General features: G+C 42.6%; 1 protein-coding gene across 1 annotated transcript in view; it reads right to left on the minus strand.

The window, feature by feature from the left end:
* Positions 1-27,151, minus strand: part of ACO1 (aconitase 1) — a 59,094-nt gene extending 31,943 nt beyond the window's left edge. Inside the window, exons 1-4 of the mRNA XM_082402426.1 lie at positions 27,024-27,151; positions 6,798-6,916; positions 5,573-5,741; positions 4,392-4,529 (exon numbers count right to left, since the gene is read on the minus strand). Of these exons, the coding sequence (XP_082258552.1) occupies positions 4,392-4,529; positions 5,573-5,741; positions 6,798-6,894 (404 nt within the window). The 5' untranslated portion in view covers positions 6,895-6,916; positions 27,024-27,151. The remainder of the gene's footprint in view (positions 1-4,391; positions 4,530-5,572; positions 5,742-6,797; positions 6,917-27,023) is intronic.
* Between the last annotated feature and the right edge of the window lie 282 nt (positions 27,152-27,433).

Below are 27,433 nucleotides of genomic sequence, written 5' to 3' on the forward strand. Positions count from 1 at the left end.
GTATTACATTTAATGGTACTCCAGAAATTCACAGACAGTATTTATAGAGAAGCTAGTTTTGACACTCATGAAATCTGGTCAGAAATTGCTATGATATTCTTCTTGGGATTTTAAAAAAGGTTATTTCTGAGATAACTTTGTAAAACATTACAATAATGCATTAGTTAGATCCTCGATTCCTAAAGATAGTGTGAAGCCAATTACTATTATTCACAGCAGGGAAAGAGCTTAGAAATACTTAACTGAGAAAATTCACCATCCCACCACTCCTTACTTCATTCTGGAAATAGCTGGAAATAAGCCCACAGCACACAGTTCCACAAAAGCTGAGACATCACACTTAATTCCTTACAAAAATGAGGAAAGAGACTGGGAGGTCAAATTGCAAAACCAAACTCAAGAAATAAAAACAAAACACTAGCAATGAAAATACTTCTCGGGCTTCTCTGGTGGTGCAGTGGTTAAGAATCCACCTGCCCATGCAGGGGATACGGGTTCGAGCCCTGGTCCGGGAAGATCCCACATGCCACAGAGCAACTAAGCCCATGCACCACAACTACTGAGCTTGCACTCTAGAACCCGCGAGCCACAACTACTGAGCCCGCGTGCCACAACTACTGAAGTCTGCGCGCCTAGAGCCTGTGCTCCGCAACAAGAGAAGCCACCGCAATGAGAAGCCCGCACACCGCAACGAGGAGTAGCCCCGGCTCACCGCAACTAGAGAAAGCTGTGCACAGCAACGAAGACCCAATACAGCCAAAAATAAATAAATAAATAAATTTATAAAAAAAAGAAAATACTTCTCATAGAAGTGTTTCTCTTTAATTTAAAAAAAAAGTGTTTGCTAGATTTGGATATCATTTTGGATCAAAGTTCACCCCTAGACTTTGCTATTTTCATCACAATGTTTTCAGTATTACAATATAAATGAAAAAGGTCCATAAAAAATTGAAACCAGAGTTGATGGATGTCAAGGTTTAAGGAGAAAACCAAGTCACAATGAAGTTGGTGCTGACTCAGATTCTTTACCTGCTTAATTGTCAGGAGCTCTTTTGAGTTTTGAGTCAAATAACTTTAGACATTAAAACAATTACAATTCTGTCTCCACCAGTACTTTCACCTTCCAGGCCAGGGAAATGAAGATAAATCTGTCAACACCAATGAGACTTCAAGAAAAAGTTGCCCATGATTTTGTGAGGCTACTTTTAATAATTTCTTAAGTGAGACTTTAGGAAACATACTTACTCTCCAATAGGATAATAGTTTGTGTATTTTTCACTCTTCCCTTTAAAATCAAAACATTAAATTGAGCTCATGTGATTTAAGGAAAAAAAAAAAAAAAAAAGACATGTTGCCCAAGGATGGGTTTAGAGTCCAAAGAAAAGGGAAGAGCTAGCAAGTATCCAGTCTGTTTGTTCCAAGAACCATCAATTCAGGGGACAAAGCAGTTTTCTCTCTATTCCTGAATTTCTCTGATTTGGATATTGGCAATACTAATTTGAGAATGACCTGTTTCTACATTTCTCTTGAGGCTGTATGGAACCCACTTAAATCCCCAAGGAAGCAAATAAATGTTTTTGCTTTTTTTTTCCTTTGAGTGGTTGGTTTCATATTCTTAAATGACTTTCTATTATAAAAACAATAGCTTTTTATTGTAAAAATAAAGAACAGTTACAATCGCTTAGCAGTTTGGCACTTCACTTTCCAATTTTTTAATCTTTGCCTAGAGTTTCATCAAGCTGAGATCACTCTATACATGCAATTTTTATCTAGCTCATTGAGCCAAGACATGAGCATGTTCCAAATGTTATTAAGGATTAAAATATAACCGTAAAGGTTACTTAATAATTCACTTTAAGGATGTACCATAATTTAATAAATCACTCTCCTTTGTTGGACACCTAGAATGCTTTTAAGTTTTCACTATTATAAATAATACTTTAATAAGCACTATTTAGTCATTAAGCTTTTGCTGAATTTCAGATATCTATAAAGTGTACGTTTAGAAGTGGAAATTCCAGGACAAAGGATATGGCACATTGCTTTCATCATTTCTGATTTGTAGTGCTATCGGCAGTGTATAAAAGTGTCTCCCTCCTGACACATTTATAATTAATAACATTTATTTTCTAAACTATGTTGATAAGAGAAAATGGTATCTCAAGGATTTAATTTACCTTTTTATTACTTGTAAAGTTGAAAAGGCTTTATATACTGTTTACCATTTGTATTTCCTTTTATTGTGAAATGTCTACTTTCCTTTACCCATTTATTTGCTGGGTTTTACTATTTTTTAATAGATTATACATATTCTTTATATATTAGGGATATTAACTCTTTATTGAAAATATTTTTCAAGTTATCTCCTGGTAACTTTGAAGTCATTAAATCTATAGGTTTTTTTTTTCTTTGTTTCATTCATTGCTTCTAAATTTAGAAAGGTCTTTCTCATCAAGACATTTGACACTATATAATTAAATTTTCTTCAAAATCTTTGATGATTTAATTTTTAAAATATTAATGCTTTAAATCATATGAACTGTTCTCTCTACCAAATAATTAATTTTCCCAGCATTGTATGCAGAACAGTTATTTCTTTCTAACTAATGTTCTATCTAAAGTTGGAAATAATTTTATTTAGTTATACTTCTAGGTTAAGATATCAGCCTTCTAGTAGTACCTGGCTGCCCTCCTTGTATCCAGATCCTCGTTGTATAATCTTGCAGTTACTGGAGTGTACTCCTTCACCCCTGACTTTGCGCTCAACTGTGCAACTTGCTTTGATTCATGTGATTGTGAATAGAAGTGATCCTATGTCAGTCCTCATCTAGGCCTCAAGAGATGCTGCAGGTTCCCGCTTGCCTTCTTGAGCCTCTGTGATCACCACATAGCTGCCTTCTCCTTTAGCCTGGGTCCCCAAAGAAGCACACATAGAATGGAGCTGTCCCAGCTGCCCTACCGATGTGCCACGGCTGGGTGAGGCACAGCTGCCGAACTGCACTCAGCTGAGATCAGCTGAGCTCCCACCCAACTTGTAGATGTGTAAGAAATAAATTCTTATTGTCTTCTGCTACTGAGATTTTATTGGTAGGATTGGTAGGTTGTTGGTAGGATTTTAGCAGGAAGAGAGAAGTGGATATCCTGAACAATAGAAGGAAAAAAGGAAAAGAAAGGGATAGACTTTATGGACACCCACGTGGAGAGGCAGAGATGGCCAGATATGAAATAGTTACTTGGAATCAAAAAGGAATAAGACTCCAGTGGTTGAAAATAAAAAAAGCCAAACTCTTTTAAAGTCAGACACATACTTGTGTTGACAAGCTCTCATGGCAGAATTTGTATGTGTTTTTCACCCAGACTTCAAGCTTAAACACAGGCTGTTCCCACCCAAGAAGTAAATAGAAAAAAAAAAAAAAGGTTTAATCCCCCCTGCCCCCACCCTGAAAAAAAAAAAACTTCAGGGGAAAATATTTATTAAGTTTGAGTTTTCCTGAATATACTTTTTAAAGAGTTTTCTTCTTTTTTAAATTTATTTTTATTTTTTAATAGATCTTTATTGGAGTATAATTGCTTCACAATACTGTGTTAGTTTCTGTTGTACAACAAAGCAAATCAGCCATATGCATACACATGTCCCCATATCCCCTCCCTCTTGAGCCTCCCTCCCATCCTCCCTATCCCACCCCTCTAAGGTCATCGCAAAGCACCGAGCGGATCTCCGTGTGCTATGCTGCTGCTTCCCACCAGCCAACTATTTTACATTCAGTAGTGTATATATGTCGATGCTACTCTCACTTCGCCCCAGCTTCGCCCTCCCACCCCGTGTCCTCAAGTCCATTCTCTATGTCCACATCTTTATTCCTGCCCTGCAACTAGGTTCATCAGTACCATTTTTTTTTCTTTTTAGATTCCATATATATGCGTTAGCATACGGTATTTGTTTTTCTCTTTCTGACTTACTTCACTCTGTATGACAGACTCTAGGTCCATCCACCTCACTACAGATAACTCAATTTCGTTTCTTTTTATGGCTGAGTAATATTCCATCGTATATATGTGCCACATCTTCTTTATCCATTCATCTGTCGATGGACATTTAGGTTGGTTCCATGTCCTGGCTATTGTAAATAGAGCTGCAATGAACATTTTGGTACATGACTCTTATTGAATTACGGTTTTCTCAGGGTATATGCCCAGTAGTGGGATTGCTCGGTCATATGATAGTTCTATTTTTAGTTTTTTAAGGAAACTCTATACTGTTTTCCATAGTGGTTGTATCAATTTACATTCCCACCAACAGTGCAGGAGGGTTCCTTTTACACACAAAAAAGACTCACACTCTGCGATTTTGCACAAAGCAGAAAACCCAAGTATTCATCCTAGTCTCTCACCTTCTGTTGAAATCAACCTGGATGGAATGATCAATGACAAGGTCAGCGGGACAGATAGGGTTTATTTTCTCTGGATTTCCTCCTAACTTTTTCACAGCATCACGCATGGCAGCAAAGTCAACCACAGCTGGCACACCCCTAAGAAAAGGGAGATTAAGCAGAAAACAAATCTGTTAAACAAGTGCCATGGGATTTTTCAGCTTTTGCCTCTGCTGATAATATTGGCAATGGGGCTGTCTCATCAGTGGTGCTAACAATGGATGTGTTAGAAAAGTGAAAGTGTCTAAACACATTCCCTTCAGCAGAAATCACATCAGTAATAAGCGCCACGACTGAGTGGTACCTCTATATGCAATTTTATCCCTGCATTGAAGTTCACAGCCAATATGGTCTAAACAGAGAAACTGTGGGAAAGCTGGCAATTAAAAACTCTGGAACTTTTTCTGCCATCACTGTTCCCTATTCATATGGTGGGCTGACAAAGACCTGGACAAGATATACGGACCACGCCCTTCAACTTCAGACCAAATTTAAAGGAATGGATATAATTCAGAAAAGTAGGCTGTGAATCAAATTTATACTAAGTGAATGCTTCCTTTTTATTAGAGAATAAAATTTGGGTGATCTTCCTCTAAAAAAAATGAAATTTGCTCTCCAGGAGGAATAAAATAACATCATTTCAAAATGAAACGGTAATGTCTCAAAATGAAGCTGTGATGGGGAGCAATTCCTGGGAATAGCAGGATGTGAGCAGAGGCTTAACAGCAACACAACAGGCCTTGTGAACTACGTATCTCCCCTCAGGCGAAACATATCAACTTTCCAAGGACAGCTGTTTGAAACCTGGCTCCTTGGGTGATAGGACACAGGGGCGAAAAGATTCCGAGATAGCTCCACTCCATGCTGTTTCTTTCAGCTTTTGCTAGTACACTTAGGACTAGGATATTGAAGACCAAGGACGAAGACCTTTGCCACTGGAAAAGGTGGAGTGAGTATGCATCCTGATTTGCCTGAGATTATCTCTTCCCGTCTGGGATGACTGCCCCCTTTTGCTTCCAACCGTCTCTGAATGTTGAGTGAAAAATTATACAGTCACTGTGTTTTTTATTTTTGATTTTAAGAAGCTTTCTTTAAAGGCTGACAAGGGATGCAGAGAAAGAGTGAAGTGACATGAGGCTCACGTGAAGTCCTGCAGGATGACGCGGGCAGGCTTAAATGGCACTTCTATGTTCTTATGCTGCATGACATTCCAATTTAGGATATTTTCAACATCATTTTTCTTCACCAAAAATTGATCACAGTTCCGAATGGCTGCCTCCAGGAGAACTCTGATAGAAAATGGTAGTCGTCCTAGGAGTAAAAGAGAAAGTAAAACAAAACAAAACCCATGAGACATCTTATTATAAGAGCTCTCTAAAGCCGAACTCCATACAAACTTGATACAAGGCATCACACTATTCTTGCAGCAGGGGAAGAGAGTAAATTTAAACTGATCTCAACAGTTTAAAATACAAGACTATTGAATGGATTTAGGAGACATTCAGTACTAGAAAATACCAACAGCCTAGGCAAAAAGAAAATATTACAGTTAAATCTTTCATAATAAATGGTTGCCTAGCCTTGGAATCCAGTAGCAGAATTTCCCTTAAGTCATCACGAAAGACATCAGTCTAGATAATTTACTGTATTACTGTTAGCAAGAAACACACACATACACAAGTAGTATTTCTTATGAAACCTAGTGTTTAAGAAATGAGAAAATAACCCCTTTACAATTATTATAATAAAACTAAAGAATAGTCAGATACATCTTTCAAAGGAAATAAACCTCTAAACACCACATAGTATGGTCATTGGTAACTGTGTTTTCTAGAATAAAACAATGGTAATTCATAAGAAAAGTTATTTTGTTTATAAAAGAAATGGTCCATCTGGATACATGAGAATTATTTACCAGTATTATCCAGAAAAGGCAAGACTACAAAGGTAGAGAAGCACAGGAGTTGGAATAAAAAAGGCTTGTGTTTTCATCCTCTTCTGCTACCTACCTAATTGTTATTTAATCATATCATTTACTCTCTCTGGGCCTCAGCTTCCTCAGGACTTCTTATGTTTTTAAACATAACATGATAGGGTTGTTATTCAGATTAAACAATATATATGTACAAACACTCTCTATACTAAATGTTATGTACATGTTACATATATATAATCATTATTATCTACTTGAAAACGAGCAATGTAAGAAAGGTGTGTATTTGTGTGGTTAACCCAAGACCATTCAGCCATCTCTGCTACTCCCTCTTCCAACTCTCCTAAAGGCTAATTTATTAAGTAGCTAACTTATTATGCAAATGATGTTCCAATTACTATCAGAGCACTTACATCATAGAGCCATGTACCTACCATATCTTGAATCTTCCAATTTATTCAAATTGAAGAACTTCTTTCCTGGTTGTGCAGGATCCAAAGGCTCAGCGAGGTGTGCAAATGGGTTGCTCATGATTCCTGATGGCCACGTGTCCCTGAAAAGGACAGAGAACATTTAATTTCTACTCTCAAGGCTGGACCTTATTTATTCAATGAGTGTTTGCCCTCTTTAACAATTTTGATACACATTCACGTCAAGAAATCACTTATTATCTTCTCAGAGTAGGGGAAAGGTGGGACAAAAATGAATAAAAAAATGATATCCTTAGCAAAGAAAGTGGGCTCTGTGAAGCTATTTGTGAAAGCTAGGATTCACCTCTCAAGAGTACATACAATTCCAAACTTCTTTTGCCTTATCTGTATACAACTTTCCAAATTTCTTGCACTGGTAAGTCATGAGGAAAAAGGGAAATGAAGGATGTGTTGCATGGTAAATCTCGAATATATGAACAGACCTCTGAGCTGGACTCATGTTTTGCTTGATAGGAGGTTAAGAGGTCCGGAGCAGGTAACATAGTGCAACTGTATAAAACTTGAGCTCTGGAAGAGCGGACTTGAAAGCAGCTGTCTTCTGTTGTAACTGTCTCTGCAGCGTTTTAAATAAACCTGTTAGTTGGAAGTCTTCCCCACTCACTTTTGAGTTGGTAGCAAGAGTGAGTTCACATCAGGTAATCTTTAAGATACACTGTGGTGGCATAAAGGCCCAAACTCCCGAGATATGTTTGGAGAGGACCCTCTACCCCAGCTCTGGGCAGAATTTCTCCTTATCTTTTTATAAATTATAAGTGGTGAACAAGAAAGGACACTGTTCCTGGCCTCCACCACACAGATAAACGGCGATTTCAAATAACTATAACTTAGAGCAAAACACTCCGGGGTGGGAGTCGGAAGACTTGCTTTCTAGTCCTACCCCTTGGGCAAAAATCCTTTAATCGATCCATTCTCCAACAGTCTTAATTTTAAGATAATAATAGTAACATTCCCCTATCTAATCCAAGGTTTTTATGAATAAATATTCATAAAACCTATTTTTGGGATGACTGATATGGAATGATCAACGTATTACTATGAAATAAAAACAAGTACAATATCTTATTCAACTTATGATTGGGTAACACCCTGATAAACCCGTTGTAAACTGAAAATATCGTAAGTTGAAATGTATTTAATATACTAAGCTACCGAACATCACAGCTTAGCCTAGCCTACCTCAAATATTCTCAGAACACTTACGTTAGCTTACAGTTGGGCAAGATCATCTAACAAAGAGCCTCTTGTATAACGAGGTGCTGAATATCTCATGTAATTTATTGACTACTGTACTGAAAATGAAAAACAGGGTGGTTGTCTGGGTACAGAATGGTTGTAAGGGTATCGATTGTTCATCCTCCTGATCGTGTGGCTGACTGGGACTCATCACAAGAGAGTATTGTACCACATACCGCATATTGTACCGCATACCACCAGCCCGGGGAAAGATCAAAATTCAAAATTCAAAGTGTGTTTCTACTGAATGCCTATCGCTTTTGCACCAAAGTGGTCAAAAAATTGTAAGTCAACCCATCGTAAGTTGAGGACCGTTTGTACAGAAAACAACTGTTTGTGGGGATAAAAAGTTACAAGTGGGCCTTGTCTCCAAAGACAGGCCTATGTCTTCGTTCAGACACAAAAGAGACTGGTTCCTTTAAGAGGGACAGAGGCCTAGAAGTCAGGATTGGGAGAAAGACTCAGCTTCATTGTATATCCTTTGGTATTATTTGCATTTTTAACTGTACAAATATAACTGTTTGAAAACTAGTTAAAAACTTAAAAGAGATAGACGATGAGCACACCCACCGTGTCTAAAGTCCAGTGCCAGGCAGTTCGGGGGAGAGGCAGCTGAGTGAGAAGCAACCCCTGCCTTCCTGGAGCGGCGAGTGCAGAGACCATGGGATGAGCCGGGCACGGACCGGCAACAGGCGTGAGAGAATGAGAAGGAAGGGTGCGGTGGTCTGCCGAGCGCCTTTTTACTAGGAATCGCCTCTTTCCCCTAGTCCCACGTGGTCTTTGCAGGAGCTGCCATTTGGTGGGGGAGAGGGAAGGCCAACTGACTTCTCGAGGAATTCCGGAACTGAAATTAAAGAAAGCCTAGCACGGGATGCTGGAGCGTGCCCTAGATCATCTGCAGTAGAATTACCTGGGGCTCTTTCCTGTTAAAAATAGGCTCCCGAGTCCCGCCGCTGAGCTACTGAATCAGAAGGGGCTGCGGGAGGCGGCAGGAATTCGACAGTCTCCCGGGTGTCTCTAGCACGTGTCCAGTTTGAGAATCATTGCTGGACACCGTGGAGGGCCAGGTGAGGAAGGTACACTGGATTCAGAAAGCAGGGAGGTACCGTGGAAAGTGTATGTTTGAGAGGGGGAGTGAATCGCAACCAAAATACCACACGGTTCAGGAAGGGGGCCTGAACAAGTGAAGCAGGCAGCGCAGGGGCCTGGCAGCCGGGGCAACGTTTGCCCGGCTAAGGGAGTGGCAGCCACTTGGCTCTAGCCGCAGGCTGCATGCAGGAATATGCCAGCCCAGTGTGGACAGAGCCAAGTTTTCAAGCGAGGCTGGCAATCTGGATTTCTACACGAACATTCTTGATTTATAAATGTTGGTAACTAGATTTTTCTAAACTGCTGAGTGGGCCTGCAGCACAATGGCCAAACCAAACACGCCTGAGGGCACTACCTGACCTGTGTTCTAACTTAGCCTGGCAGATGTTTTGGAGGAATGGGAGGTAACCACAGAGAGAAAACTCAGGCAGGAAACTCTGGAAGTGGTGGGAACCCCTCGCTGAACTGGGCACGGTGGGCTGTTCATATCTTTCAAAAGCCTGAAGTCACTGAATCATCCCTAAAGGGGCTCAGTCTGCCAAAATTCTGTGGTTAAACCAGTTGCCAAATTGTATCCATATTTGCCATGGTGCAGTGAGGACACAGGACACAACGTGTCAGTTTGCTTCCCCGTAGCTTATAAATGCCCTGGCAGAACTTCGGAAGCCTTACACGATTCCTGCTGTTCCTACCACCCTACAAAGCCAGCTGGTATTTCAGGATGGATATAGTGACCAGTATGGCTCTTGTAGAAAATGTGTCGTATAACGCACTCTCCATCTGCCTCCTTTTTTCCTTAGAGGCTAGATAATTGTGTAGTTTCACTATATAAATGAAGGAAATTTTACTTGCAGAAGTTAGGAGAGAGAAGAGCCAATGACTAATTACTAAGTGTCAGCACGTGCCAAGTGCTTCATACCATCTTCTATAACTCTGGCAACATCTCTGTAAATTCCAGCCTATCATTACTCCCATTTTACAGCTGAGAAAAGTGCAGCTCAGAGAGATGGAAAAACTCGCCTCGGGGCATACATCCAGTAAGAGGCAGAGCTAGGTTTTGAACTCTGGCTTTTTCCACCAGCCCCTTGGGGCTGCCTCTCCAGGTGTGGCAACTCCTGGTTTGAAGATGGTGCTGGCTGGAGGTCACCAACCAACCCCCAGAGCTGAAAAAAGCCAGGAGACGCATGGGCCTGAGAAATCCTCCTACAAGAGGCAGTTTTGAATACTAGAGTTGCCTTTCCTTCTTTCTAGGGGTCACCCAGCACAATGGCCTGAGCCAGGCATTGATTGTCACATGTCCCTTGCCACTCTGAGCCACAGGTCAGTGGAAAGCAACAGCAGCTGTGTTTTTGCAACCCCAAACTGGTTTTGCTTGGAAGTTGGGAAATGGACCTTCCCCCCCCACCCCCGCACCACCCTCCCCCTTATAAGGCTGGAGGGTTCTGGAAATCAGAGCCACTCCACAGTTTCACTCATTCTATCACTCTTGTTTCAAATGACCTTATAGGAGTTCCCAGTGCTTTAGTAATCCCAAGAGGGAGCCAAAACAACCACATGCCAAGGAGGGTGTGAGGGGAAAGATCTCTGGTTTGGAAACAATCCAGATCCAAAGTAGAATCTAGGCATCGTGAATGTACCTAGGTCTGCCTTACCCTGGCCAGAATCCTCGCCCATCCCCAAACCTAGAGTATTACCCCAAATTATCCCAAGATCTGTGATTTTGCTAGAAACGCCACCAACTGGTCAGGGAATCCTGTCTACTTCCACAACCACAGAAAGCACAGACCCCACTGTTTCAATTCCTTTCTTATCTGCATTGTTCCTGCCTTTTTTTCTGTTTTGTCTAATCCCCATTCAATACTAATAAAAGAGAGGAATGAGCAAACAGAGAGGATCTGGGGGGAGAGGGTGGAGTGTCATCCTAGGTTTTTTCTCTTTTGGAAGAGGGAAGAATTAGTAGGCATGGAAATATGTTCGGGTTGCTGCCTCTTGTGTTCCACAGACTAAGGTGGTACTGCATGGAGGCAAAGGAAAAAAAAAGAGAAAGAGAAAAAAAAAAAGGAAAGAAGGGGAAACGATATCTTTTAAGCAGCGAGTTTACAGCTCATTCAGAACTTGTCCTTCCTGAACACTTGTGTTGAGAAGGCTAGGACTGCTGATATCTGCCTGGCCTCTGAATCAAGTGGGACCCATGGACAGTTCTCAAAGAAAAGGAATCCAAAAAGAGACACTTGCACCATCTCTGAAACCCTTCACTACATCTGTTCACATTCGGAAAGAAAAGATAATTATTTGGTAGAGAAACGGTGTCTCTCAAAGCTAACCCATCCTGAAATACCAGCTGGGTGACTTGGCATGATCCTTACAGATACATTTTGTGCATCAAAGAGTAGGGGTGGGGAAGAGAGTGCTGGACACCAGATTTTTAAAGTAAATTACTAAAAATACTAAATAGTAGGCACAGGCAGGCAGATCTGAGACACTTAACACATGAACTACGCTCCCAGTAAAAAAAGTTGAGGGAGTTCAGTGCTGGGGGTCCTCTCCAGCCACAGACAGTGTTGCTGCCAACTGACCTTTGGCCTCAATTTAGGACACTGGCATGTGACTTGGAGAGGCACCTTCACTTGTACATGTGTGGCTTGGCATTGATCCATCACCACAGGCTAGGGACACTTTGATGTTAGATGTTAAGGAGGTAATGAGATAAATCAGAGAATGGTGAGCCTACCTTAAAGAACCTTACCTAGGACTACATCAGGGGACCAACATTCCCCTGATGAGGAAATAGAGGCCCTAAAAAGAAGTTGATGGCCTGGGGTCACAGGATTATAAGTGGTAGAACCAGGAGAAAATATAGCTGATTTTCCCTCCAGTAAAAAAGCAAATTTCTGGCAGGGAAAACAAACAAACAAAAACACCTTAAAATCCTTCGTAAGTAGAGTTGAAAAAAGTACTACTTAGGCATATCACAGTCTTCTGGCACTTTTGTGAGTTAGTTCTATAATCATTCACTGAACCTTCCGTGGTTCAAAATTCCAGAGAACTGACTGACAGCTAAACTTTGGGAAAACAACTTGTGGTTAAGTTCTTAACTGTCTGCTCTTGATGACTCGTTTATTCCAAGAGAGGCAGAGGAATGACAAATCAATTCTGTTGATATAAATATCAGACCCACATACCATTTATATGCAAATGAATACAAAAAGAAAGATACAGAGTAAAGTTAAGATATATAGATTGCCAACAGGCACATGAAAAGATGTTCAACATCGCTAATCGTCAGAGAAATGCAAACCACAATGTCAGTAGTTTTGCAAATCAAAACCACAGTCTCACACCTGTCAGAATGGCTACCATGAAAAAGACCACAAAAAACAAATGTTGGCGAGGATGTGGAGAAAAGGGAACCCTCGTACACTATTGGTGGGAATGTCAATTGATGCAACGACTGTGGAAAACAGTACGGAGGTTCTCAGAAAACTATAAACAGAACTACCACATGATCCAGCAATTCCACTGCTGTGTATATATCCGAAGAAAACGAAAACACTTATCTGAAGAGATACATGCATCCCGATGTTCAAAGCAGCATTCTTTACAGTAGCCAAGATATGGAAGCAACCTAAATGTCCATCAGCAGATGAATGGATAAAGAAGATGTGGTGTATATATATACAATGAAATAGTACTCAGCCATAAGAAAGAATGAAATTTTGCCATTTGTAACAACTGGACTTGGGGGTATTATGCTTAGTGAAATAAATCAGACAGAGAAAGGTTATCACTTACCTGTGGAATCTAAAGAATAAAACAAATGAATGAATATAACAAAACAGAAACAGCACAGAACAGACACATAGATCAATGGGACAGACTATAGAGCCCAGAAATAAACTCACATACTTTTATGTTCAATTAATCTACAACAAAGGAGGCAAGAATATGCAATGGAGAAAAGACAGTCTCTTCAAAAAGTGGCGCTGGGAAAACTGGACCGCTACATGTAAAAGAATGATATTAGAACATTTTCTAACACCATATACAAAAATAAACTCAAAATGGATTAAAGACCTAAATGTAAGACCAGAAACCAAAAAACTCCTAGAAGAAAACGTAGATGGAACACTCTTTGACATAAGTCATAGCAATATTTTTTTGGACCTGTCTCCTAAAGCAAAGGGAACAAAAGCAAAAATAAACAAATGGGACCTAATTAATCTTAAAAGCTTTTGCACAGCAAAGGAAAACATGAACAAAACAAAATGACAACCTATAGAATGGAAGAAAATATTTGCAAATGATATGACCAATAAGGGGTTAGTTAATGTCCAAAATATATAAACAGTTCATACAATTCAATACCAAAAAAATGAACAACTCAATTAAAAACTGAGACCTGTTATAACCTATGTGGAATCTAAAAAATAAAACAAATTATTGAGTATAAAAAAGACTCACAGATATAGAGTACAAACTAGTGGTTACCAGTGGGGAGAGGGAAGGGAGGAGGGCAAGACAGGGGTAGGGGACTTCGAGGTATAAACTACTATGTATAAAATAAACAAGCTACAAGGATATATTGTACAGCGCAGGGAATATAGCCAATATTTTATAATAACTATAAATGGAGTATAATCTTTAGAAATTGTGAATCACTATACTGTACACCTGAAACTTATATAATGTTATAAATCATCTACACTTCAATTTAAAAAAATACTTAGAAAAAAGATCAGAAAAATACATTAAAAGAAAATTTTAAAAACAACATTTCTATGTATTTATTTATTTATTTAGGCTGCACTGGGTCTTAGTTGGGGCACCTGGGATCTCCGTTGTGGCATGTGTGATCTTTAGTTGTGTCATGCAAACTCTTAGTTGCAGCATGCATATGGGATCTAGTTCCCTGACTAGGGATCAAACCCGGGCCCCCTGCATTGGGAGCACGGAGTCTTAGCCACTGGACCATCAGGGAGGTCCCTAAAAGAAAATTTTAAAAATAGATGCTCATTGTGGAAACACTATTAATCAGCTATAAAAAATGAGGTAAGGGGCTTCCCTGGTGGCGCAGTGGTTGAGAATCTGCCTGCCAATGCAGGGGACACGGGTTCGAGCCCTGGTCTGGGAAGATCCCACATGCCGCGGAGCAACTAGGCCCGTGAGCCACAACTACTGAGCCTGTGCGTCTGGAGCTTGTGCTCCGCAACAAGAGAGGCTGCGACACTGAGAGGCCCGCGCACCGCGATGAAGAGTGGCCCCCGCACGCCGCAAGTAGAAAAAGCCCTCGCACAGAAACGAAGACCCAATGCAGCCAAAAATAAAATAATTAATTAATTAAAAGAAAAAAAACTTAAAAAAAAAATGAGGTAATCCTACCATTTGTGACAACATGGACTTTGAAGACATTATGCTAAGTGAAATGAGTCAGAGAAAGACAAATACTGTATGATCAGATCACACTTATGTATAGAAGTAGAACCTAATTTTTAAAAAAAACACACAACTCACAAAAAAAAAAGAAAAGAAAAAGAAAATGCAAGTGAACAAAAAGAAGAAAATGAAAGTCATCTGTAATACCATGGTTTGGAGTTTCATTTAACATGACTTTTAAATGTACTTGGATTTTAGAAAAATGATTAGACCTCACATTGTTTTGTAAGTTGCTTTTTTTTCCACTCAGCAGTAGACCACAAACATCTTTATAGAGCCATCATGTGATATTTTATATCACATTTAACTACACCATAAAAATCTATCATTCAGATATAGTTTATTTAAATCTCTTATTATTAAAATAGGTAGGTTGTTTCCAAGTATTAACATTCAAATAACGCTTGCAACTTTCGTATACATTTCTTCAAATAGGTCCTTAATCCATTTCCCTAAAATAAACTCGTACCTTTCAGTTCCTAGAAGTAGGACAGCTGGGTGAAAGGATTTGCTATCTCCATTGGGTTGCACATCACCAGGTTGCCAGGGAAAGGCTGTACCAATTTTATGACCCTCCTCTGAAGCAGTGAGTAAATGAAGGTGCCTAAACCAGGCAATATAATTGGTTTTTACCTTTTGCCAAATTGAGAGATTAAAAAGCTAACCTTGGGCATTTCTCTAATTGCTAGTGAAGGTGAATACCTTTCCATCCCTCTGTTAGAATCTGAATTTCTTCTTTTGTAAACTCCCTGTCTGCCAGAAAGGGCAAACCGAGGGTCACTAAGATGGCCTCTGGTGACCAAATGTTCTCATCTTTCACTGAACTATTCCTGCGGATGAGACTCAGCTCTGTAGTCCTGGAGAGGCAAGGACTGACTGTGGCCTCTACCTGATCTTGAGACTTGCAGTCTGTAAGATTCCCCTTTACCTGAAGGGAGCCCTAAAATCTAACGCACAGTTTGACCCCATGCTCAGGTGCACTGTGAACCTAGTTGGTTATAGCAAAGTAAGTGACCAATTAGCTTACCTCACAGGCAAAATCCCCACTGGGGTCAGTGAGCTTTGCTACCTGTAACCCAGACCATTTCCAAGCCCAGGCAGCAGTCTTGCAAATGGGTTTTGTGAGGGAGCCCGAGTACAGCATATGGACAGTACAATGCTAAACCACTGCTCGTGCTAGAGGATCGCCTGGGACTATACCCCAGCTGACAGTCATGATGCCTGTTGGGTACAGCCAGATTTGTAGAGATGTTTGGAAGAGTCGACTGATTTTAGCTAAATGCCAACGATCAGATAAAATAAGAGTCACGTTTTCGGGTCTTTTTCCAGCCTTTGGAGTATATAAATCTAAGATTTAGCTGCTTATGCTGTTGGAGTTGAATCCTCTTAGGTTGTCTTATGATAGAGAAAGAGGCATGCATATGAATGGGCCCTGCCACCAACCACAGGATTTCCACGCATCAGTGGGAAAGAGCAGAGCAGAGGCGTAACCGTGGGCAGCAGAATTCCCGTCAGTAATGGGATGGGGAGAATAAAGTTAAGGGGGTGGGGTGGAGATTGTGTGCAATCAGTTTCCTGGAGAGTTAGGATAGTTTGAAAGAGCCTTCAGGTGATTAGTTGAGAATCACTGCTCTGTGGTCTAATGTACAGACGACACGCCCTCAGAATTGTTTATTTAGGATATCTAAAGACACACAAGAGTAGATTTTTTAAATCTATGCTAACAGCAGAAAGAGGTTTCTTCTGTATTCATGTGGTTTACCCACCTCTCTTCCTCTCTTCTCACATTTTCCTAAATATACCTTCCCTGAATTTTCATGGCTTCCAACTCCAAAGTTAAAGCAGTATCACTGCATCTTTTAGGGTTTACTTCAGTTCACTAAAAAGATTAGCTGTGCTTCATTTTTTTCTGTTTAAAGAGAAATTAATTGGCCGCACCCCCAAACTGACTGTTGTGTATCTAAACATCATGCTACTTACAAACAACTTCTTGTCAAAAGTGAGATTCCAAGGATGTCTATAAACAAGATTGAGGTCAGAACCATTCAGGCCAGCAAACCACCATGGCTTGTCAACTCGGTTCTTTTACGAAGCGGAGAGCTAGAAATATTAGTTCTTTGCTTTATTTGATGCAGACGCATCTGGAAAAATGGAATAGCTGAATAGCTCTGAATAGCTCTGAATAGCCCAGAGACCAAGTCACTTCTTTGATCTTCTTAGCTGTTCATAAAAGTATTGAAAAAAAAAAAAAATACACACACACCAAAAACACACAAAAATCTCTTAAATGTGATACTTGTAACCAAAAGAATTTTAAAGCCATAAGTGCAATTGTCTATTTTGGGAGAGAATGAAAAAGAAAAAAAAAAAAAAAAAAGGAAAAAGAGTAGTACTGTTGTAGGAAAAATGGGGCATGAGAGAACGGTCATGTCCCAGGCCTAGAGTCCTTGGTATGGCTGGCCAAGTGAGTGAGCCATAGTAAAGTGAAAGTGGGTTTATTTACAGAGGTACACACTCCATAGAAAGAAGCAGCCCCAGGGGATGGGGTCCTCTTGGAAAGTGAGAGCAGCCCCTGAAGTGTGGGGCTGATTAGTTTCTACGCGCTGGGCAATTCCATACGCTAACGAGTGGAATATTCTATCTTGGAGAGGGGGCGGGGATTTCCAGGAATTGGGGCACCACCCACTTTTTGGCCTTTCATGGTTGGCCTCAGAACTGTCATGGTGCCTGGCGGTGTGTTGTTTAGCATATGCTAATATATTACAATGAGTGTACAATGAGGCTCAAGGTCTACGGGAAGTTAAATCTTCTGCCATCTAGGACCTAGTTGGTTCTAACCAGTTGTTGTCGTATCCTCAGGATATGTCATTCTTTTAAAGGTTGTGCCTTGCCTCTGTCCCTCCTGTCTCAGTGCAGAAGGAGGGTCTTAGAGAAAGAATGACTTTATAACAGTATAACCAAATCCATCAACACATTTTTCTTGGGCACTAATTAATGCAAAGTGCACTTTACACCACAAAAGTCAACAAGACTCTGCTTTCAAAAAGCTTTGCCATCACACAATAATTTGTCACTTTTTGCTAAAATTTTAAGTTATCAGTCTGTTTTCACTAACTCTTTTGTCTCATCCTGGACCACTGACCAGAATGCTCCACATATATTCCTAGAGTTCTAAAAAGAGCTATAACCTAAATGATTCAGTTTCATTCTGAATAAGCCACATAACCTTTCTGTGCCTCAGTTTCCCAGTCTGTAACATAAGGTTACTTGATGACCTAAAAAGTCCCCTATGGGTGAAAAACTTCTATGTTTCATTCATTCATTTGTTCAACACATATTTATGTTAACTCCATAATATGTGCCGGGAACTGTTTTAGGCACCAGGGATGCACCCGGGAACAAAATTGACAAAGCCCCCTCACGGTGCTTCCATTTCAGTGGAGGGAGATAGACTAAACAATAAACAAACATAGAAGCAGAACGTCAGACTGCGACCAGTTCTGTGGATAAAGCAGGACAGGGCACTAAGGAGTGTCGGCCGTGAAGGGTATCAGGAGATCAAAGAAGGCCTCACTGATATGGAGCCACTTGAGAACAAGCTTGAAGGAAGTGAGGGGGCAAGCTCAGTGCAATCTTGAGGAGGGGTCAGATCATGTGCAAAGGTCCTGAGGTGGGTCTGAGGGAAGGCAAGGAGGCCAGAGCAGGGTGAGCGAGGGCAGAAAAGGAAAAGATTGAGGTTGGAAGTAGCAGAGTCAGCCACTGTAGGAACTCTGACTAAGGACACACTACAAAGTACTCTCCTAACTTTACACTTGGTTTAAATTGTACATTTCCAACATCAGAATTTAGATTTGGTAAGATATTAACTCATAATATGAAAACATTAGGTTGTCATTTAAAAAGTAGCTACTTCCTGAAATCTAACCCTTCTGTTTCTCTGAACTTCATTAAGTAACACTGGAAATTTTCAGGATGTATCATAAAAATGATCATGACTCACTCAGCAGATGTGCATAACCACTGCCAAAGGTAATGGTCAGGATTTGGGGGACCAGAGCCCCTGCCCCTTTGGGGCTCCCCTATTCCAGGCTCAGTGGCCAAGACAGCACAACATCATATGAAATTCCCAAAAGAGAAAACTTGCCTGACACATCCTTTAAGCTCATTTTAAATTAACTGCAGTAGCACAAACTCCAAAGAACAGAAATAGTTACCTTTATTTTCTGGTATCACTATGGGCTAATATAAACAGAGTTTCACAAAAAGTCTTGGTGAACTTCAGATTTATTATTCCGGAGATGCACTGAGAAAGGAAAGTCATTGTGGGGTCATGAAACATTTGTCCAGAAAGTAAAGGAAGAAGCAGGGCAGGACCCCCTCAGAAGCAGGTGTCCTGGCCAGTTCTCAGTTCCTGACCTCATCCTCTCCTCGTTAAGGCCAGTCCTCAGCCCCTTCTCAGACTGTGGGTCCCCTACCCTGCAGCAACCCACCGTCGCCAGCAGGGCTTCAAAAATGATGCCTGCAGAGACCCGAAGTCCTACTGCATTTAAGTCCTGAGAGTAGGGGGCGCGAGGGGGCAGCAACTGTAGTTGTTACTAGCATTACAGAGCAGGCCTGGTCGATAGCCATCCTTTAAGAGTGGCGTGATTTCCTCAAGCTCCAAACTCATTTCGTAGATCCTTGGTAACAAACTTTCCTAACTCAAATTTTAGGAATTAGAAAGAGTGTCACCACGAAAGGCTGGGTGTCAGGCTGCCGGAGGTCTCACAGGGCAGCATTTCTCTCCATGAATTCACCATGTTTCTGAGGTCATCTGCCCCAACCCACTTCAGCACTGCTCAGACCCAAGAATGATGACTCGTACTAATAAAGTTCCCAGAAGCTTGAGGTATAAGCCTATGTTTCTTGGTTTTCGAGAAGAAAGGCAGCTGCCGGGAGGACCTGAAGCTCCTGTTTTCTGACCAGCACGTTCTTTCCCCGCAGTGGTATAGCCATGTGGTTAGGAGCTGGGAAGCTGCAGCCAGGTTGCAGGCGTGCTGAGAGGGAACTCAACCCAGATGGAGGGAACGTCCATCTGGCCTTAAGCCCAGCTCTTAAGCAATGATGCTCTAGTCCCATCTCAGTGGCCCACAGAGTGGCATGGCATCTACACGCAATGGCCATTTCATTGGGTCAGAGATGTGACAAGTAATAGAGTAGCATTCGACCATGACACATCCACTACCTGGGCCTCGCTGGCTTGTCTAAGAAAAGGGACTGACCCAGATTCATTCATACATTTGACATTGATAGACACTGATTTGACATTGATGGGATAAAGAGATGAGTCCCCTTGCTCTTCAGTCACACACACAGACTGGTCAGGAGTTTATTAGACTATCAAGCAGTCCATGCTACTGCAGCAGTGGATGGAGAGCGATAAAGAAGCACCTAGGGGTGCTGGAATTCCTTGGTGGTCCAGTGGTTAGGGCTCCGAGCTTCCACTGCAGGGGGCACAGGTTCGATCCCTGGTTGGGGAACTAAGAGCCTGCACATTGCACGGTGCAGCCAAAAAAAAAAAAAAAAAAAAAAGCATCTAGGGATAGCACCTAATCCAGTATGGGAGGGGGTCAGGAAGACCTCCAGGGACAGGCACGCCATGCACGAGCCTTCCAGAACTACAACGAGGGAGGGAGTCAGGGAAAAAATATTCCAGGCAGAGAAAACAGCACATGTAAAGGTGCAGAAGTGTGACCCTGTGGGAGCCATAAAGCAGTTCCATGTGGACGAAAGACAGGGTTCACGACGGGCAGGGCTAAGAGGAGAGGGAAAGGGAGGGGCGGGGCCCACATCATGAGGGACCTCGCAGAAAGGCTCGGATTTATCCTGAAGACAAGGAGGCGCATTAAAAGATTGTAAGCTGGAATCTTCAAGACCTGATTTGATTTTCAGAGATCACTCTGGTAGTGGTAAGAGCTGACTTGGGGGAAGGATGCTAGATTGGTGTCAGGGAGGCAGGTTATGGTGCTACTACAGTCATCAAGTCGGAAGAAGGGGGCAGGGGCAATAGATCCCAGGGAGAGTTAAGAAAGGAGAATGGACTGAGGGTGGGTGAGGAAGAAAGAGGGATCTGGGATAGCTCCTGTGTTCCTCATTTGGGCAAACTGGCAGAGCCAATGACCACAATGGGAACCGGGATGTCGGTTTTAGACATGGGGAATCTGGGATGAAGAGGAACAGCAAGCAGCAGCATATATGCGCCAGGAGCTCAGGAGGTCTGGGCTGAGAGAAGTTTGGACAGGCATTCTGCCATGAGCGCTATATCACTCCATGGGCACTGCAGCCTGCTGACATGTGCCGAGTGCCCGTGGAGGGCCAGATACCTTATCCACATTGTCTAATATGGTCCCTCAGCAACTGTGAGATAGGGACTACCATCCCATTATACAGATGAGAAGACTGAGGATCAGAGAGGGTAACTTGCCAATGCCCTGTGGTCAGTGGCCAGATTGGGAGTGAAACCCAGGGCCCCTGATGTCAAGGCCAACTTCCTCACACCCTGCTGCTTCCAAATAGGCATAGCATTTTATAGCCACTCCTCATCCAAAAACCCACATTAACCAAATGGATTAAAAAAGTTAAGTCTCACTTTAAAACAATCTTCAAACTCTAAGGTACATACGCGAGGACTAGATAGTCAACCTCTAATTTCCCCTAAAATATCCTTGATTTTGGCAAAATTTGTATGACAGATAACTTTTAAAGTATGGGTTGATGTCAAAAACCCATCACCAGGCTTCACCAACCCTTAAAATGTAACTGATTCCTTATCTAAGCAAATAAGGCTTTTATGAAACACAGCAATTCTTAAGACCAGTCTGGAGGCTGGTCTTGATCCCACCACTATTATAGAACTGTCCTGCGCATGTCTGCGTAGCTCTTGCATGTAACCGACTGTCCACAATGATTCGTTCACTTCTCCGCTTCTCAACCAAAAATTCAAACCTGGCAATCCTGTAGGAGGACACTTTCTTCGACCGACACGCCTTCTTCATGAACTAGGCCACAATGTGTATAATTTGCTTTGTACTTTTACAGTAATGGCCACGAAAGGATGACGAGGTTAAGGAATAATTAAGCGTTCCATACACGTCAGTCTGAGCAACAGCTCAGGCAATTCACACTGTTCAAAGATGGGCTTCCCCAGAGTTCTCCTTAAGTCACGAAAAGAGAATGAGAGAGAACCCCAGCAGCACACGCGCACAGCAGCCTTGCCAGTTCATCAGAAAGTGGATTAACTTCCACGACAAAGACTAAAGCAGAACCTGAGGAATCTGGGAAGTGATTGGTTCAGAGAGCATGATATCACTTTGATAGTTCTACGCAGTAGGATATACACACTTACTTCAAGAACCTGGTCTGGCTCCCAAATATATGTAGTGCTTAGAGAGAGGGAGTTTCCCGTCTTTGCATGTTCCCAACATTCAATCCCAAAGCCCTTTGGTTTCCAATCTACACTTAAAATCAGACTCTGCCACTTTCTGCCGTAGACAAGATTCACTCTATCTGCCTAAGCCTCAGTTTACTTCTGTGCAGATTTAAGGCAACAAGAGCTGCCCTGCACTGCCCTGCCCAGCTCACAAGGGCCACTGTGATAATTAAAGGAGGCAATAGATGAAGAGATGGTGTACACTGGGAGCAACTCTATACCTGTGAGCTGCCGTTATTCATGAGATCGATAGCAACTTACTTCATGGGGCGTGCGGACCCTAAATGCAGCCAATTTCTTCTACTGAAGATTTAAACCTACATCTTAAAACATAATAGATATTCTAAAATGTTGTCAGAGTCACTCTTCCCTACCAAGGGAAAAAAAAGCATTCTAGAATAAGAGAAGACCTAAACGCTCCAGATATATGTGAAAAAAATGACAACAGACCATAAAGAAAGACCATTTTCCTCAAAAAAAAAAAAAAAAAAAAAAAGATGTCTTCTTTATACTGGCTCAAATTGAAGATTCTTTTTGTTGCAGTACTTTAAAATCTTTAAAAATCTTGCAGGTGAGATAAAATGTTCGTGGTCCTAGGCAATATCTGAAATTTTTCCTTTGAACATAATGCATTTCTTTTGTAATCAAAATTTTTCTCCAATGAACTTAATCAATTTAAATTAATTTAGCATCTATTTCTTGAGCATCTTCTTTGCATTAAGCATTTTTAAGTAGCATAGGAGAAAGGGAGATAAGGAAAATCTTGTTTTACATGAAGATTATGATCTAAGGAGACTGAGATAAGCTCGCAAAGAACTATAATATGCTAAGGGTCATAAGAGAGGTCAGAGGAAAGTGACAGCTATAACTAAGGGAGTTGAGAAAGGCTTAACAGAGGAGAATTGGGAGAAGGAAAGAGGGAAGACTGATTTAGCCCAGAAGGCAGAGAGGAGAGCAAATGCAGAAGCAGAGAAGGGGGACCACACAGCAAGTGTTCAAAGTCTGCCCCGGGGTTCCGTTGTGCTGACATTAGGACAGAAGAGTTTTAAGATTTTGTTACAGCAGTTAGTACATGCTTGTTACTAAAAGACACAACAAAGATACTTTGTTAGTTTATACAGTTGAAAATGAAGCTGCTAACTCCTGGAAGAGGGAAAAAAAGAAGTGAGTTTGAGGAAAGGTCCAGATGAAACAAGATTGGTCAAATGCTAATGTTCATAATTGTTGAAGCGGGGGGTTTACACTCTCCACTTCTTTGGATGTCTGCAATTTTCCATTAAAAATGGCTAAAAAAGAAATGAAGGCCATTCAGTCTGTGGAGATGGTCAGCTGATGGCTTCTCAGGTGATGGGGCTGATCAGATAAGAACATTCTAACCTCTAGGTCAGTTGGAGGGAGCGGGCAGGGCTGAGGCTGGAGCTGACTCCACAGGCGGAAGTAGACACTGCACAACATAACTAAGGGCTGTTTTCGGTTCCCCATGCCTCTCGCTCCATACTTCTTTCTCCATTTCCCACTGGGAGGAAGGGAGTAGCAGGGGTCTGCTACTGGCCGAGTCGGTGGTTAAGTCAGTCTAAGAAAAACGAAGCCAACTATGTTGCCCTCAATGTACAAATAACTGTAGGGGTTATTTTTGGTCAAGTCAATTTTTTTTTAAATTTATTTTATTTATTTATATTTGGCTGCGTTGGGTCTTCGTTGCTGCGCGCAGGCTTCTCATTGTGGTGGCTTCTCTTGTTGTGGAGCACAGGCTCTAGGTGCGAGGGCTTCAGTAGTTGTGGCACGCGGGCTCAGTAGTTGTGGCTCGCGTGCTCTAGAGCACAGGCTCGGTAGTTGTGGTGCGCAGGCTTAGTTGCTCCGCGGCATGTGGGATCTTCCCAGACCAGGGCTCAAACCCGTGTCCCCTGCCTTGGCAGGTGGTTTCTTAACCACTGCGTCACCAGGGAAGTCCGGTCAAGTCAATTTTAATACTTGTTTAGTACTTGCTAGAAAATATTAATAAGCAAAGTGAAGAGAATTAAAAACCCACTGTACCCCACCACCAAGAGAAAAACCACCCAGCGTTTGGCACATCCTTTGCCTCTGTCCATGCGTGTGCACATCTGTACATACACGCACATGCTTTCTCTCCTCGTCATGGTAGGATCACAGAGAAACAGTCTTGGGTAACATGTTTTTCGATTTTAAAACTGTGCTTCATGACATTTCATGAAACAGCGTTTTACATCAGTTTAAGGGCTGCACAATAGTCCATTAAAAAACAGTCTGATCTGCGTGGATGGACCTAGAGACTGTCACACAGAGTGAAGTAAGTCAGAAAGAGAAAAACAAATATCGTATATTAACGCATATATGTGGAACCTAGAAAAATGGTACAGATGAACCGGTTTGCAGGGCAGAAATAGAGACACAGATGTAGCGAACAAACGTATGGACACCAAGGGGGAAAAGCGGCGGGGTGGTGGTGGTGGGATGAATTGGGTGATTGGGATCGACATGTATACACTGATGTGTATGAAATGGATGACTAATAAGAACCTGCTGTATAAAAAAATAAGTAAAATAAAATTCAAAAATTCGAAAAGAAAACAGTCTGATCCAGTGCTTCTAACCTTGGACAGGGGCTTACGTAAAACAAATATTGTTCAGTAAAATGCTTTGATCTGAGAGGGCTCTCTCTCTCAATATTATTTTGAGTTAATATATACTAGTATCATATATACTAGTTTAGAAATGGGATGCAGTAATTTGCTTTATCAGGAGAGAGGGAGTGATGGTAACAGTCTAACAGAAATAATCCTATCTTCCTTGAAAAAGTATAGGTTGTTGGGATTTTAGTTTTTTGTTTTGTTTTCAGGTTGTAAAAGCAATACATGAATGCTGCAAGTCAGGCCGACATATGTTACCACAAAGAGTAACAAAGATAAGTTCCCTGCCTTCCTTCTGACTCCACTGTCCAGAACTGGCTACTGTTGATAATTTGTTATGTCTGTCTTCCAAACATTTATAAGGCTAAATATGTATGTAATTTCTATCTGGAATTTGTGCTGACAGAACAAGGAGCCACGGAAGTAATCCAGTGAGTGATCCCACCTACCACACAGCAGCATGCAGGACAATGGGCTCTGGCAGAGGCTGAGGAAGGGCCACTCACAGGGACACCCCTCTCAAAGTGGAAAGTGAAAGAGCACCAAGACTGGGTGCTCTTATTCACCAGTCATATCCCAATAAACTCAAGGCTGCTCAACCACAAACAGAAGTGATCACGGAGGACAGGAAGGCAACAACACGCCTCCCTGTTCCTTTGCAAATCACTTCTCAAACGCTTGCAAACTCTCGCACAAACCCCTCCACACTTGGCACGGGGTCCCCATGGGCACGTCTCCGAACGTGTGGGTCCTGTGTGCCACATCACTGCTACAGTCTGGACTCACGCACAGGTCACCTCTGCAGGGACAGAAATAACCAAAGGCATCTGAGAGCCTTGCCAGTTTTCAGGAGGCCAGCAGGGCTCATCATCCCTTATGTGGGGACCTAGTTCTTGGTTTCCAGAGTGAGGTCAAGCTAGGTTGCAACTACCAGAGGTTAACCATCCATGCATGGTGTGGTGTGTGTTCCCATTCAGAGGAAGGATCACAGACAAGAAGCAGGCCCAATGATTTAAGCCTCTGAAGCATTTCCTACACCGGTGGCTCCCAAAGTGTGTTGCAGGGGACTCTAGGGATCCACAAGGTCAAAACCACTTTCGTTAACAATGTCAAGATGCTATTTGACATTTTCACTCTCACATTTTCCCGAGTACACAGTGGAGTTTTCCAGAGGCTATATGACATGTAATACTGCAACAGACTGAATGCAGAAGTAGATATAAGAATCTAGCTGATGAAAAAGCAAATGAAAAACAAAATAAAATCTAGCTGCTATTAAACCTGACATTAAAGAGATTTGCAAAAATATAATTAATACAATGCCACTCTTCTCAGTAACGTTCTGTTTTGAAAAGTATGGTTATTTTCATAAAGATATGTTATGTCAACATATAATAGGTCCACTATTATGTCTAAATGCATTACTAAATATAGTAAAAAATTCTCAGTTTTAGTTATATTTGGCAAATATTGAAATATATAACCCACATAAAAGCTCCTTAGTATACTAATTTTTAAGAGTGTAAAGGGGTTTTTGAGCACCCCCCCCCAGAAAAGTTTGAGAACTGCTATCCTAGAGGCTGTCCCCGACTCCCTACCCCCATCCCCGCAAGACAAACACACACACAAGCGCACACACACACAAGCGCACACACACACCGCTGTAAGGAGGGTTATGTATGTGGCAGGAAGGAAGATGTGCCATTCTGGTGTGCTGGCTGAATTAGGAAAAGCAGCCCGTGCTCCTTCCTGGATCTCTGAATCTATGAGGATGGGCTCTATCCCCACCCCATCCACCGAGGGTCTCTTCCCCCACACTCCGTTTTCCCCTTACCACTTGCTGTGTTTTCCCCGATCTGTCAGAACCTCTGAGGATTTCCCTATCCCGCCACCCCCAGCTCGGCGAGGTCTCCCCGGTGAGGCCCGCACTCCCTCCCTGAGGTTAGGACTCCCCAGTTCAGTCGGCCGGAACAGTCTCAGCGTGGACTCTGGGCGGCCCGCACAGCGCAGACAAAGAAGGCCTAGGAGAGCCATTTCCAGTCCCCGAGACCTGTCCTCGGCGCAGCACAGGCTGGGGACAGGGCGAAGGGGTCAGTCCCCAGGAACTAGTCCCCGATTCTCCCCTCGGCCTTCCCCGGATCCCCGCCCCGGGCCGCCCGGCGCGCTGCAGTGCGGGCAGTCCGGGCTCGGGGAAGGTGCCCGGGACGCCGCGGACTCGCGCCCACCCTGCCGGGGCCAGGGCGGCCGGCGCTCCCGCCCGGGGCCGGACGTCGGTCGGGCCACGACGTACTCACTCACCGCGAACTTCACGGCAGGCTCCGACCGGCTGCCGGGCACCAGGCTGCGGGGCGCGATCCCGTGCGGCGCGATTCCAGCCGCCGAGCTCCTCCCCTTGTCGCCCCGGGGCCACCGGCCGAGGGGCGGAGCCGGGGCGGGGCGGGGCGGGGTCTGCGGGCGGAGGAGACCTCGCCCCCCGCGGGAGGCAGGGTTGCTAGGGGCCAGCGGCAGGAAGCCGCTCGGGACCCGGCTCCTCCCCTGCGGGCCCAGGCCTGGGACTCGCTCACTCTGGGGCGTGGAGTGTGACTGTCCAGCTCTCTAGGAGGGGAGCCGAAGGGGCGAGGGGAAAATGCCGCTTTTTAAAATGATTTGGCCGTAAAGGTGGAGGCTTCCGTATCTGGCACCCCGGTACGTGTGGTCACCTCCGCTCT

The sequence above is a fragment of the Balaenoptera borealis genome (assembly GCF_965194805.1).
Source record: "Balaenoptera borealis genome assembly, chromosome: 8".
Classification (NCBI taxonomy): Eukaryota; Metazoa; Chordata; class Mammalia; order Artiodactyla; family Balaenopteridae; genus Balaenoptera; species Balaenoptera borealis.